This window comes from Rana temporaria, chromosome 2, assembly GCF_905171775.1.
Source record: "Rana temporaria chromosome 2, aRanTem1.1, whole genome shotgun sequence".
Classification (NCBI taxonomy): Eukaryota; Metazoa; Chordata; class Amphibia; order Anura; family Ranidae; genus Rana; species Rana temporaria.
Window position 1 is genome coordinate 54,334,215 of NC_053490.1, and position 14,230 is coordinate 54,348,444.

General features: G+C 42.2%; 1 protein-coding gene across 1 annotated transcript in view; it reads right to left on the bottom strand.

The window, feature by feature from the left end:
• Positions 1 to 9,795: 9,795 nt before the first annotated feature.
• The window catches only part of PGR (progesterone receptor), a 174,078-nt gene continuing 169,643 nt past the window's right edge, over positions 9,796 to 14,230 (bottom strand). The window contains exon 8 of the mRNA XM_040340190.1: positions 9,796 to 11,067. Within this exon, the coding sequence (XP_040196124.1) occupies positions 10,912 to 11,067 (156 nt within the window). The 3' untranslated portion in view covers positions 9,796 to 10,911. The remainder of the gene's footprint in view (positions 11,068 to 14,230) is intronic.

The following is a 14,230-nucleotide window of genomic DNA, read 5'->3' on the forward strand; positions in this document are numbered from 1 at the left end:
CGGCTTCTTTCGGCAACTCGTGACGCGCAGTATGCGCCGGTCGGAAGCACGTCAATCACAGCCTGTGATTAGGAATGCCCACTCCCGCGGGGAAGCCGGGGGTGAAAATAGCCCTAATATGGTATGTATGTAAAAGAAAAAAAAAAACAACAGCATACTGTCGGTCCCATAGGTCTGCTCCATGCAATGTTAGAATTTTTTTTAGGGTGAACCCCCGCTTTAATGCCTGTGCCATAACTAACAGGATAATAACTGCTCTGGAAATGTATGTTTGTTACAAATAGTTTTCTCTTGGACCTTCAATCCATTTTTTTCAATCCAGAAGAGTTTTTTTTGTATTTAAATGGGCATAATGTAACAATACTGGCAAAGACATGCACCAATATTGAACATTTAGTCAAAGGAATAGATATTTGAACCAGAATTTATTGTCTCGTGCAAGTAGTGATATTATTGTTGAACACATTATTTATACATTTGAAAATTGTGTATTAAAGTGTATGTAAGCCCTTACAACCAACTTCAATTAAAGGGAAAAAAAATTCTTGCTTTAAAATAACAAACATGTTATACTTACCTCCACTGTGCAGTTCGGTTTGCACAGAGTGGCCCCGATCCACGTCTCTGGTCCTCCCCGCAAGAACTCACCACAGTCATGCGTGAGAGCTCGCATGGTGGTGAGTCTTTGCGGGCGCGCTCCTGTGATACAGTGAGCGGCCATAGCCGCTCACTGTATCACTCGGCCCCGCCCATTGGCGCGCCGCATTACTGGATGTGATTGACAGCTGCGCCAGTGGCGTCATCAGATGTTTTTTCACCTTAATGCATAGATTGCATTAACCCCCTTAGCGGTAAACCCGAGCGTGACTCGGGGTGGGTTTCCAATGTTAGGATCGGTATCCCCGAGTCACGCTCAGGGTGGACGTGCAGAGTGTGCAGCGGCGCGGCTTACCTTCTCGCTGGATCCACAGGCAAGTTACTTGCCTTGTCCCTGGATCCAGCGATGCCACCCCGCTGTGTGAGCGAGCGGGTCCTCCTCGCTCGATTCACAGTCTCCCCCTGTGCCACCGATCTCCGTTCCCTGCGACGTTACGACGCACGGGGGCGGAGAACGGCGCCAAATTCAAAAAAGTAAACAAACACAATACATACAGTATACTGTAATCTATAAGATTACAGTACTGTATGTAAAAAATACACCCCCCCCCCTTGTCCCTAGTGGTCTGCCCAGTGCCCTACATGTACTTTTATATAATAAAAACTGTTCTTTCTGCCTGCAAACTGTAGATTGTCCAAAAGTGTCCCTTTATGTCAAAAATGGTTTTAGATCAGCTAGAAAACAGCGATAATAAATTATAATCACTTGCAGAAATGTGCGATAGCGATTTGTGGGGAAATTCGTCATAAAAAAAAAAAATAATGACAGCGACAATTCTGCAACTGAGCAAATTTCAGTGATTTTGAGTTGATTACATTATTGAATAATTTTTATTATAATTATATTATTATTTGTTATAATTATTTATAATTATTTATTATATTATAATTTATAATTTAGTTTTTTTTTAAAAAATGTCATACCCGGGATGCCTACAAGATTCTTGTTTGGTCAGATTTAAGTGAGTTATTCCTAAAAATTACAGGCCTACAGTACAAATAACCAAATTTCCTTGCAAAATAATTGTACCGCTTTTGGTACGTAATTCCAGACAGAATCATACCGCCAGGGAGGTTAAGGTGAAAACATTTGTTTCTTTACAACTCCTTTAAGTGGGCTTTGATGCCCAGGAGGCTGCAAGGCTTCAGTATCATGTGAATGCTTTAATTGGCTATCACAGCAGTCACATGATCGAGAGCCTATCCAACTGGCTTCAGATTAGAAGCCTTGACCAAGAACTATTCAGAACTGTACAGTGTCCACACCAAAACCTCTCTGTTCCAACTACCCCCTTGGTGGGGCAGTTCTGGGGACTGCAAACTGTTGAAAGCTTGCAACAAAGAACAGAATTACTAGAACTTATGGCCTTTCACCATCATCAGGATCTCTGGTAATGACTCCGTACCTTGGCTGAGCCTGCTTCATATGCCGGGGAACACCATAACACAGAGTACGAGACCATAGCCTGTTATTTCCAGGTCGGTATATCGTGGACATTTTTGATTTGGTGCGCTAAAAGCTCTATAGCCAAGATAAGAAAAATTAGAAATTAGTGCTTAATCTAGGTTAAATAATTGGAGAAGATTTCTCCTTTAGACTTAATGTTATAAAACAAAGCAGGGACCAAAGTGAATTTGTTGCTTATTTATTTCACAAAAATATGATTACAGGCATATTTATTTATAGCATTTTCAAAAGATCCTAGCATACAATACAACATGAGGAAGAGATATCATCAACTGGCTAAGGAATAGTTTATGCAATAAAGTTCTATTACAAGTTCAACATTATACTGAGGGCCTGAGTTACTGAAGTATAAAGAGAGGCATGACCTGTGTTCAGTTCAAACGCCCAATCAAATGCAGGAAAATCTTTAAAAATAGTGCTTCTCATTTTCACAATTGGATGTTTGACGTTAACTTCATCTCTTTTCATGCTTTAGTAATCTGGCCATGAGACTTTTATGTCTCCAAAGGCATAAAAGACAATAAATCATAACAGTCGAAACATAGACACAACAAAAAATAATCGATGTTGCCGCTAGCAGCCAAGTCTCCATGTTTCAAGTGAAGGCTGGAGAAATAAACAGCTATTTGACTGTGATGGGCAACACCATTATTTATGCACTACACATTTTTTTGATTGTTCATACTTGCTATGAACAAAGTAATCGGATTAGACACTGTTGAGATAGAATCTTAAATGCTTTAATTTTATTACTCAAACGTACACCAAAGAAACCATATTGGAATGTTTTTTTTTTTTTTTCTAAATATCTCTACACTTGCTATACATTATATGTACATTTTATGAAATGCCTACTTTCCAAGGTTACCAAATTTCAGTGACTGAGTGGTTGGGTTTTATAAAACACTGGGAGTAGTTTAGACCGGGTCTGTGGTCATTTACATTTCCACATACTGTATAGTTTATATTGCCCAGGCCTGTAACTGTTTTGCTTTAACCTGGGAAAGTTGGCATATCAGCATTATGACATGAGCAGGTGCTTTCTTCTGTATGTCCATGTATACATTCCACCAAAAAAAAGGCCATGTTTTATGAATAAGCCACTTTTATATAAGTAGTTTATCCAGCAGGCACACATATTAGGCACTAGTGCAATAAACTCTAAAACATACTTCTTTGACTACACTTATCCTCATCAGGACTCCCTTCCCAACATTATCCTTTATCTATATGTGGACCTTTAGTATGTAAAACAACCCATTCAATTTAAAATAGAAATACAAGGCAAAACATTTGAGTATATACATAAAACAATTATAAATACCTTTTTTTATAAGTGACCACACGACCTCTGTTCTCAGATATATAAGGGGCTTAGAGAAGTGTGGGTGGAGACTGCAGGGGGCATGTAAGCAAGAGGCAGAGAATCAGCAGTACACTGATCTCCCCAGTGATTAGCAGTGCAGGGGGACGTGTCAGCACAAGTCTGACCATTGTAGTACAGGCAGGCTGTGTTCTCACGTAGAATACAAGTAAGAAAACTGAGCTGGGATGGATGTGCCTCCATGTCTAGAGTGCTCAGTTTGAAACAGGAAAGCAAGGGGTGCGGCCAGGATCACCAGGTATTTCACACAAAGAAAGAAAAGCATAGAGAACAGGAGACTTTTTCATATAAGTACATTGTACAGCAGGCACATATCAGGAATATGAAATGATGAGGCAACATACACTCTGAGCTGCAAAGACAGCGAGATGGGATTGTACACCTGAAGCAGCCCCAAAGCTTAGTGGTGTGGCAAAATGTGTACCTCTTGCCGCGGCTAGTGGGCAGTACTGCCACAAAGTGCTATCTATTCCAATAAATTGGGCTGGGCTGTGCCGCAACTGAGAGCTAAATGCCTGTCAGCTGCACCTATACCGCTCTCTGATAAGCAGTTCTTGTGAGTCTCTTTTTAGAGAGCAACAAAAGGGTATGCAAGCCTTTAACCACTTCTAGCAAGCAGCTTGCTATGGGGGCACCAGAGCCGAGACGCACCCCCTCTCTCTCCTCATTGGCTAACATTGAATGACAGAATCAAGAGTCGATAGTGCCGCTGTTGTGTCTCAGCCAATCAGGAGGGAGAGTCATGGACGGCCGAGGCACTCGTGCATATAGCTTGATTGAGATGGGGCTCAGGTAAGTATTAGGGGGGGGAGGGCTGCTGCACACTGAAGGTTTTTTTCTGAATGCATTAAAATAAGAAAACCTTCTGCCTTTAAAATCACTTTAACTATAAGTGCAACTGCACTTACAGTTTGCAGTCCCACAAATACCTGTTGAACCTGCCAGAGAAGTCCACCTACAACAGCTTCCTAGGATGATGTGGCAACAGTGCTGCAATGCTCCTGAAATCGAAGCAGAGTTGCCACCACCATGTAGGTTATGCCTGCTTGCACTAGAGTGAGATGAGAAGACCATGCTGATTTGGCTATCAGCATGGTTACCTTTGATTTATAAGCCTGTATCTTATCAATCAGCACCTGACCACACCTAGTTCCACCCCTTGATTTCTGGATTGACAGCACTGCCTCTCAGAAATTCTCCCACTGTGAGAGGGGGGGGGGTCGGAGGGGCTTTGCGGGAACCTGTGATACACAAATGAAGAGGTATTTGGAATGTATAGAAAGTTTTTGTTTATATTATGAGGCTTGTATATTACATAGTCCTGTCATAACGGAGCCTCTTAATTGAACTTTGAGTTAGCCATATTTCTTACCATGGTCTGACTCATGATACTAGGTTGCACTACATAGAAGGGAAATTAGTGGCCATACTATTTTGTACTGATTGTGATTATACATACCAGAGTTAAAAAAAATTACATACAGTATTTAAAGTATTACCCAGAATTAGCCAATAGTGTGCTAATAGCAGTAGCTGATTCTGGGTGGTATGAGTTCTCAACATGAAAGCATTTGTATTGCAGATTTTAAATGATAAGTGCAACCAAAATGAATATGTTGCCTTAATGCTGGCCATACACTAGTCTGATTATTCAAAACAAAGGTTTCTTCAGCCTGATCAAATCGAGCAAAATTTGCTGACTTTGCCCCACCATTTTCATTGGGTGAAAACAATTGAAACAGTGGCCCAGATTCAGGTAGGACTTGCGCTTTATTTGCGGAGGCACAGGGCAACGATTTTGCCCCGCGCCCACACAAATATTTTGCGCTGCCCTCGATTCACGGAGCAGTAGCTCCGTAAATTGCGAGGGCGCGCAGGCAAAATTGCCCGGCGTAAGCGTGCGCAATGTAAATGATCCCGCCGGGGGCGGGAATCATTTAAATTAGGCGCGCTCCCACGCCGAGCGTACAGCGCATGCTCCGTCGGGAAACTTTCCCGACGTGCATTGCGGCAAATGACGTCGCAAGGACGTCATTTGCTTCAAAGTGAACGTGAATGGCGTCCAGCGCCATTCACGATTCACTTACGCAAACGACGTAAAATTCGAACGTCGCGACGCGGGAACGCCGGGTATCCTTTAGCATTGGCTGCCCCTGCTTTTAGCATGGGCAGCCTTACGCTAAAGACGCCGTACGCAACCGACGTAACTTGCGTACGCAGGGGGCGCGCAACATTGTGAATCGGCGTAAGTATGCAATTTGCATACTATACCCTGACCACAATGGGAGCGCCCCCTAGCGGTCAACGCAAAAATGCAGCCTAAAATCTGCGTGGCATAAGAGCCTTATGCCACCCAGATTTTAGGCTGCAGTCGGCGTAACAAGTTCTCTGAATCAGGAGAACTCGTTACGCCGGCGCAAGTCAGAAATTGCGCTGCATAACTATGGTTACGCAGGCGCAATTGCTACCTGAATCTGGCCCACTGATTGTTATCAAGGGAGTCAGATGCAACCAATCATTTGTTTTATCCAATCAATTCGAAACCCCCAAAACTAAGGTCTCATGGGTAACCATAAGCTATCAATCCCTGGCCTATTCCATCATTTCAAAGATGTTTTACATGGCATTTCTTATTAACTGGATTCTTTTCTAGAAACGAAAGCTCTGTTTTGATCAAATAATACAATTGGTTTTGAAAGTTATGACACTTTCTTTGAAATGATCGTTGTATTGAACGACCAATATAATAGCCGGCATTGCACAGGCTCTGCTTGTGGTGCCAATAGCCTTTGAGAGGTGTTCTTGCTCTCCATGCTGAATTATTTTTTCTATAATAGATAATGCACCCACGGGGTATTCCCTTGCTTGGCTGCATAATGGCTATTGTGTGATACAGAAGTAGAAATTTGGGTTATTTTATCTTCCGTATCATCAGCAGATATAAGGAGCAATTCGATGAACAATGTCAATAACACCTTAAATATGTTTTGGTTGGATGGGTCCTTTGAAGATCTGCAATACAGCACAATGTTATAGAGTTCGCTTTACAAAAAACTGGAACACAGAAAGCTGGAGGAAAGTGTCAGAAGTTGCCTATACCAGCTAATCAAATACCTTGCTTTATGTGAAAGAAAGGCCGGATTTTCCATAAGGCACAATAAGCACACACTTATAGGTGCCACTCTGGTGGTGGCACCTAAAATTTCTGGGACAAGATATAATTTTGATACATAGGTCTCTGTCTAAGCCAGCTGACACCCACTGTCTTCATTACTGAACTCACTGATAGCAATGAGACTTTCCTCACTGACACCGATGACACCGATGACACTAGGGGCTTTATTGCTAAACCCACTGACACCAATGGAACTGTGGACCTTATTACTAAACTTAATGACACCAATGGCACTGGGGGCTTAAAGGGTCACTAAAGGATTTTTTTTTAACTAAATAGCTTCCTTTACCTTACTACAGTCCTGGTTTCATGTCCTCATTGTTCGTTTTTGCTCTGATGTTGCTGTAATTCTTCTCTGTTCTGGACACTTCCTGGTTGTCTGTTTCCTGATGACCAAAGTACTGGGAGATTCTAATTTCATTTTCCAAACCATCACTGCTCTATGGCTCTGTCTAGCACGAAGGCAGGATAACATGCAAAAATGAAACTAGATGCAAAAACGAAACTAGAGGTACATTATATGATTGATTTTTTATCTATTTTTAATCAATTTTAAAAGGAATCAGTTAACTATTATGTCTCTATACCCTGTAAACAGTCATTTCAGCAAAAAAAATGTTTTCCTTTACAACTCCTTTAATTACTAAACCCACTCTCACCAATGACATTGGGGACTTTAGCACTAAACCTATTGACACCAATGACACTAGGGGCTTTATTACTAAATCCACTGACACCGTTGAAGCTGGGTGCTTCATTACTAAACCTGACACCAAAGATACTGGGGGGTCTATTACTAAACCCATTGACACTAAAGAGACTGGGGGCTTTGCCACTAAAACAAATGACAATCGGGGGCCTTATTATTTAACCAATGAGACTGGAGGCTTTTAAATTCGCATGTGCTGCGCTATATAAGTTTTCATTCATTCATTCATTCATTCATTTATTACAAAACTGACTGACGCCAAAGACATTGGGGGGCATTTTACAACACTGAAGCCTTGTACATACGATCGGTTTGTCTGATGAAAATGGACCGATGGACCGTTTTTATCTAACAAACCGATCGTGTGTGGGCCCCATCGGTTTGTTTTCCATCGGTGAAAAAAAATAGAACATGTTTTAAAATGTTCCTATGGATAAAAAACTGATAGAAAAAAACGATCGTCTGTGTGGAACTCCATCGGAGAAAAATCCACGCATGCTCAGAATCAAGTCGACGCATGCTCGGAATCATTGAACTTCATTTTTCTCAGCACGTCGTAGTGTTTTACGTCATCGCGTTGGACACGGTCGGATTTTTGACTGATGGTGTGTAGGCAAGACTGATGACAGTCAGCTTCATCAGATATCCGACGAAAAAATCCATCAGATTAGATTCCATCAGATATCCGATCGTGTGTACAAGGCTTTACTGACTCCAGTGACACTGGGGGCTTTATTGCTAAACCCACTGACACCAGTGATATGGGGACTTTATTACTAAACTCACAGACACCAGTTATATGGGGACTTTGGGCCGGATTCACGTAGAGCGGGCGCAGCGTAACGTAACCGGTTTACGTTACACCGCCGCAATTTTTCAGATTTAGTGCCCGATCCACAAAGCACTTACCTGGAAATTTGTGGCGGTGTATCGTAAACAGGTCCGGCGCAAGGCGGCCCAATTCAAATGGGGCGGGTACCATTTAAATTAGGCGCGCTCCCGCGCCGGACGTACTGCGCATGCTCCCGTCGCAAATTTCCCGACGTGCTTTGCGCGAAATTACGACGCGCCAAAGTTTTGTGAATCGCGACGTGAAAAAAGATTTACGCCGGGAAAAATAAAAGATTTAAAAAAAATTCAAAAGCGACTCGGGAAAGACAGGCATACTTTAACATGGTGGAGTACTTTTACACCATGTTAAAGCAGCACTATCTTTGCGACGGAAATCTAACACTAGCGACGCCGTAACGACGGGAAAAATCTTCGTGGATCGCCGTAACTCCTAATTTGCATACCCAACGCTGGTTTACGACGCAAACTCCCCCCAGCGGCGGCAGCGGTACTGCATCCTAAGATCCGACAGTGTAAAACAATTACACCTGTTGGATCTTCTGGCTATCTATGCGTAACTGATTCTATGAATCAGAGAAACAGAAACAGAGATACGACGGAGTATCTGAGATACTCCGTCGTATCTCCTTTGTGAATCTGGCCCTTTATTACTAAACTCACTAACACCAGTGATACAGGGAATTTTATACTAAACTCATTGACGCCAACAAAACTGGGGGCTTAATTAGTAAACCCACTGACATCAAAGACACTAGATGCTTTAATGCTAAACCCAATGACATCAATGGCACTGGGGCTTTATTAATAAATACATTAAATCAAACCTCTGCTGAATTATACACAGCCTTATATAGTTCACATAGACTGCTGGATCATGACAATCACAAAGATGCAGTGCTACATGGCCATTTTTTTTTTGTGTGCCCATTCTGTATTGGAGATTGGCACAGCACACACCGGATGCTGACAAAGAGCTTCCCTCCAAAGGAGGAAAAAACACTGCGCTAACAATAAATCTAAATAATATTGAAAAAAGACCACACGTGTATGTGGAAAAAAGCTGCCAGTACCAATACTCTAAGATACCCAAAGTATAAACAATTATAAAACCAAGGTACAGTGCTGTGCAAGTGATAACATTTAAAGTGAACCAGTATACATGTGGCAATAAATTAATCAGCATGCATGTAACATGATATTAAGAAGGCCATCAAGCGCGGTGTAAATACAAAGAAGCGGCGTCTCCTCTGAGCCGTCTCCCTTCTGCTGAGCTCCGTGTAGCGTGTCTCCGTCGATAATTGCGTGGGTAATGCGTGATGACGTTCCAGCTAGGACACACCTACATGTTTTGTCATCTAAAGGACGTCGTCGGGGATAGGCTATCCCCAACGACGTCCTTTTGATGACAAAACGCGTAGGTGTGGCCTAGCTGGAACGTCATCACGCATTACCCACGCACCCATTATCGACGGAGACACGCTACACGGCGATCAGCAGAAGGGAGACGGCTCAGAGGAGACGCCGCTTCTTTGTATTTACACTGCGCTTGATTGCCTTCTTAATTGTAAGTGCATATTTATTCTTTAATAAAACCGCTTTTCATACGGTACTACACTATGGGATTCCCCCTTATTTCTTATTCCATGTGAGTTTGAATCCAGCATACCCCTATTGGAATGAGCTTAATGGACTGGTTCCCTCAGCACACTCATCTGGAGACAGTCTGCCCGGGAAGACTCTAAAAATCCCTGCGCCTGCTATGACCACTGTACCGGTGGTCATACATTTATGGTAAGGAGACTACAACACACGAGTTGGTGTCCTTTCGGTGGTGGAATTCCGTTCATACAAATTTTATTTCTGCTACACATCACTTCATATGAACTTCACCTTTATTCACTTATCTTTGTGGATTAATTGTGGACGTTGTTTTTTATTTTTCCACATGTTATCTATCATGTTACATGCATGTTGATTAATTTATTGCCACATGTATACTGGTTCACTTTAAATGTTATCACTTGCACATCGCTGTACCTTGGTTTTACACACCGGATGCTACCAGTGATACACACCCACCCTCTAAGGCACTTCCCTTTTGTGCCGTGCAGCATAGACAGAAGAATAGATAGAAGAGCTCAGATTGGCTGCCAGATGTGTCAGCGGAAAGCAGGAGTGCTGTTCGGAATAGATACGGGAGGGTAGCATTGTTAGTGGTGATAGTGAAAGGGGTCATGGGAGTGATGCCAGGCTGCCAAGGGCAGTCAAACTTAGAAGCTTGTTAAAGTAATTTTCTACATATAGGGAAATGAATGTCACCATACCTAGGCTAATCGGTAAAAGTAAAAAAAGCAACATGGGTTTTGTTTAAAAACATCTGGCAGTGTAGAGGATTAGTCTAATATTCCTCTCCCAGTGATAGTGAGTGTCATTTAGATTTTTTTTTTGACTAGGGTAACCTTAAGATTTTGCATATTTTTAAAGGGGGGTTGGGGCTGCTATAGAAAGCCGCTCCACTTTTGCTGCAGTCTCTCGTGGACTGCGCTCCAGTCTGAGTGCAAATTCACTTGTCCATCGTTGTAACAAATTACAAACAAAACTTTATCACACAAACAGCTTGGACTAAAGAAAATAAATAGGTATGGAGAACAGAGAGGAAAAAGCATTCACTTCTTGTGAAAGATCAGCGGTTTGACCATCCCTGCGAGGATTTTGGGGAGCTGCGCCGATATGACCTCTGTCATCATTTCTGGAAACTCCACGCTCAACGCCCGAGACTGAAGGAAGGTGTTGAGGCAGTACAGGTGGAGCTGCTTGACCAGCTGTTGGCAGACAAGAGGAGAGGATGTTACAGGAGAGCACACAACCAAATTTCCGAAAATAGAAAGAGCAGATTAAATAAATATAATATTATAGCCACATACACAACTAGTGCTAAAACAACTATGTGCTACAAATAAAATACCATACAATTACCTAGATTCAGGTACGGCGGCGCATCTTTCCGGCAGGGTAGCGTAGCGTATTTACGCTATGCCGCCTTAAGTCAGAGAGGCAAGTACTGTATTCACAAAGTACTTGCCTCCTAACTTACGGCGGCGTAGCGTAAATGCGGCCGGCGTAAGCGCGCCTAATTCAAATGAGGATGGGGGGGCGTGTTTTATGTTAATTACTCGTGACCCGACGTGATTGACGTTTTTTACGAATGACGCATGCGCCGTCCGTGTACATATCCCAGTGTGCATTGCTCCAAAGTACGCCGCAAGGACGTATTGGTTTCGACGTGAATGTAAATTACGTCCAGCCCCATTCACGGACGAGTTACGCAAACGACGTAAAATTTTCAAATTTCGACGCGGGAACGACGGCCATACTTAACATTTACTACGCCTCCTAGGGGCAGCTTTATCTTTACGCGGCATATCTCTTGCGGAAACGGGGTACCTTTACTGCGACGGGCACACGTACGTTCGTGAATCGGCGTATCTAGTCATTTACATATTCTACGCCGAACTCAACGGAAGCGCCACCTAGCGGCCAGCCTAAAAATTACACTTTAAGATACGACGGCGTAGAAGACTTACGCCGCTCGTATCTTAGCCTAATTTAAGCGTATCTGGTTTCCAGAATACGCTTAAATTAACGCCGGCGTAGATTCAGAGTTACGACGGCGTATCTACTGATACGCCGGCGTAACTCGCTCTGAATCTGCCTAAATGTTTGCAAAGTCCACAATCTTTCTGTGTATACAGCTGATTGGATCAAAAAAGTTTTCCAGCTTGTCTGCTTGACAGAAATTGATCTAATGAGTAACTTCTGTTAAACAAGGACATTCACACATGGATCGAAATCAGGTAAGATTGATCCAGGGAATATCCGATTGCCTGTTGGGGGATCAGAAAGAGATTTGTTTCCCTGCTTGGCAAATTGGATCCTGCTTTATTGGGGCTTTTTTTTGTCTTCCTCTGGCTCAACTGTGGGTATAGGATAGTATATATGGAGTATTTTTTCTATTTGTGTGCGTGTTTTTCAATGTTGGTTGAACTAGATGGACTTGTGTCTTTTTTCAACCAGATGTAACAATATCCAGTCCCGGCTGAATCTACCAAACTTTGGGCCAGATTCACATATTATTGCGGCCGTGTAACGTAATCCGTTTACGTTAATTTTTATCTGGTAAAACATGTGTAACATGAGTCACTTTTGGGCACAGATTGAGCCAGGAAATAAGGGACATATGTTGGATTGTTTTAGCATGGACAGTAATCCACAATATATTCTTTAATGTCTGCAAAGAACTAATTACAGTTTGATTTGATGCTGACCCACAACCGGTCAATAATGACTCATTCCTCTGTGTAGCACAGGCTGTTGAGATGGTAATTGAGTCTGTACTGGGGTGAGGTGTATTTGAGCTTGGTAGACAGCCTGGCTCCTCAAAGACCTTTCATTAAGTATGCTGATACTGTTTCATGTGTGGAATGTGACTTCTCAGCTGCAGTAATTAGGTCATGTTAAATCGGTGCCCAAAACGTCTGTCATAGAAATGTGTATTCTTTTTTTTTTTTTTTTTTTTTTTGATTTAAACCTTTTTTTATTTGAATACAAAATAATAATACATTATACAATTGTAGTAGTGCATAATACTGTTATGATACACAACTCAAATAAATCCACTAATCATGCAAATGCATACCGTCATATTTCCCCTCTAACCTGTGGGTACCATCCAAAACACTACTACAAAGCTGGGAGAGGAAAAAAAATAAAAAAAAAAAAATAAATAAATAAATAAAATAATATAAACATAAAAAAAAAAAAGAAAAGGGGGGAAAATCCGCCTACACTCTCTCCATTGTTCCGCATTCCCACTCTCCCCCCTCCCTGTTCAAATTACCATCCATAATATCAATCCTTACCCCCCTCCCCCCCCTCCCTAGAATCCAAAAAGGATTTCCAGGAGGTCCAGATTCTTAAGTATCTTTCCTTTTGGTGTTGTGCTGTCTGTACTAATTCTTCTAATTTACTGATTTCTTTTACTTTGTTTATCCACATCTCTATTGTGGGTGGAGATGGTGACTTCCACTTCTTTGTTATGCACGCTTTTGCGGCATCTAATAGATGACCTAAGCTTGTCTCCCTATACGCTTTCTCTTGGATTTGATTCACGTGTAAAAGGTAAAATTCTGGGTCTTCCGGTATCTCATATTCTGAACAGGTCTGAAGTACCCTTTTAATCTCCAGCCAAAAGCTCCTTAACAGGGGACAGTCCCAAAATATGTGTAACATCGTCCCTTTACTGCTTTGACACCTCCAACATTTGTCTGACACCTCTGGGAAGATTTTGTTTAATCTCTCCGGTGTCCTATACCACCTTGCAAAAATCTTATAATTTGTCTCTTGTGTCTTTGCACATATTGATGTTTTATGCGTTCGTTTGTATATACGTTGTCGCTGTTCCATGCTAAATACCCTTTTTAATTCCTGTTCCCAATCCTGGACACACTTCAAAGGGTGGTTCCCTGACTGTGCAAGTAGTTCATAGCTTATTGAGAGAGTATGTTTTAATATTCCCCTCTCGCTACACATTTTCTCAAATCTCATGAGTGGTCTTTCGAAAACCCCCGGATTTGGTAGTGTGTTCAGGAAGTGGACCATCTGGAGTGCATTCCAAAACTTTAGACGGAATCCGCCCTCTTGTTCCATCAATTCAGCTATTGTGAGCCATCTTCCCCTTCGGATATAGTTCACTACTTGTCTACATTCCCCCTCCCTTAGGTGTCGAAAAGCTCCATCTTCATATCCCAAGGGAAAGAGGGGGTTCCCCATTACTGGATATAATGGGGAAGTCCTGGGATCCATACCCATCATGGAGAAAGCTATTACACATATCTTCACTGTGTTTCCCAGTATCGGGTTTTTGTTAATTTCTTTGGGTAATGAGGCATACCACCATGGTGCCCTTTCTAATGGCATTTTAGATTG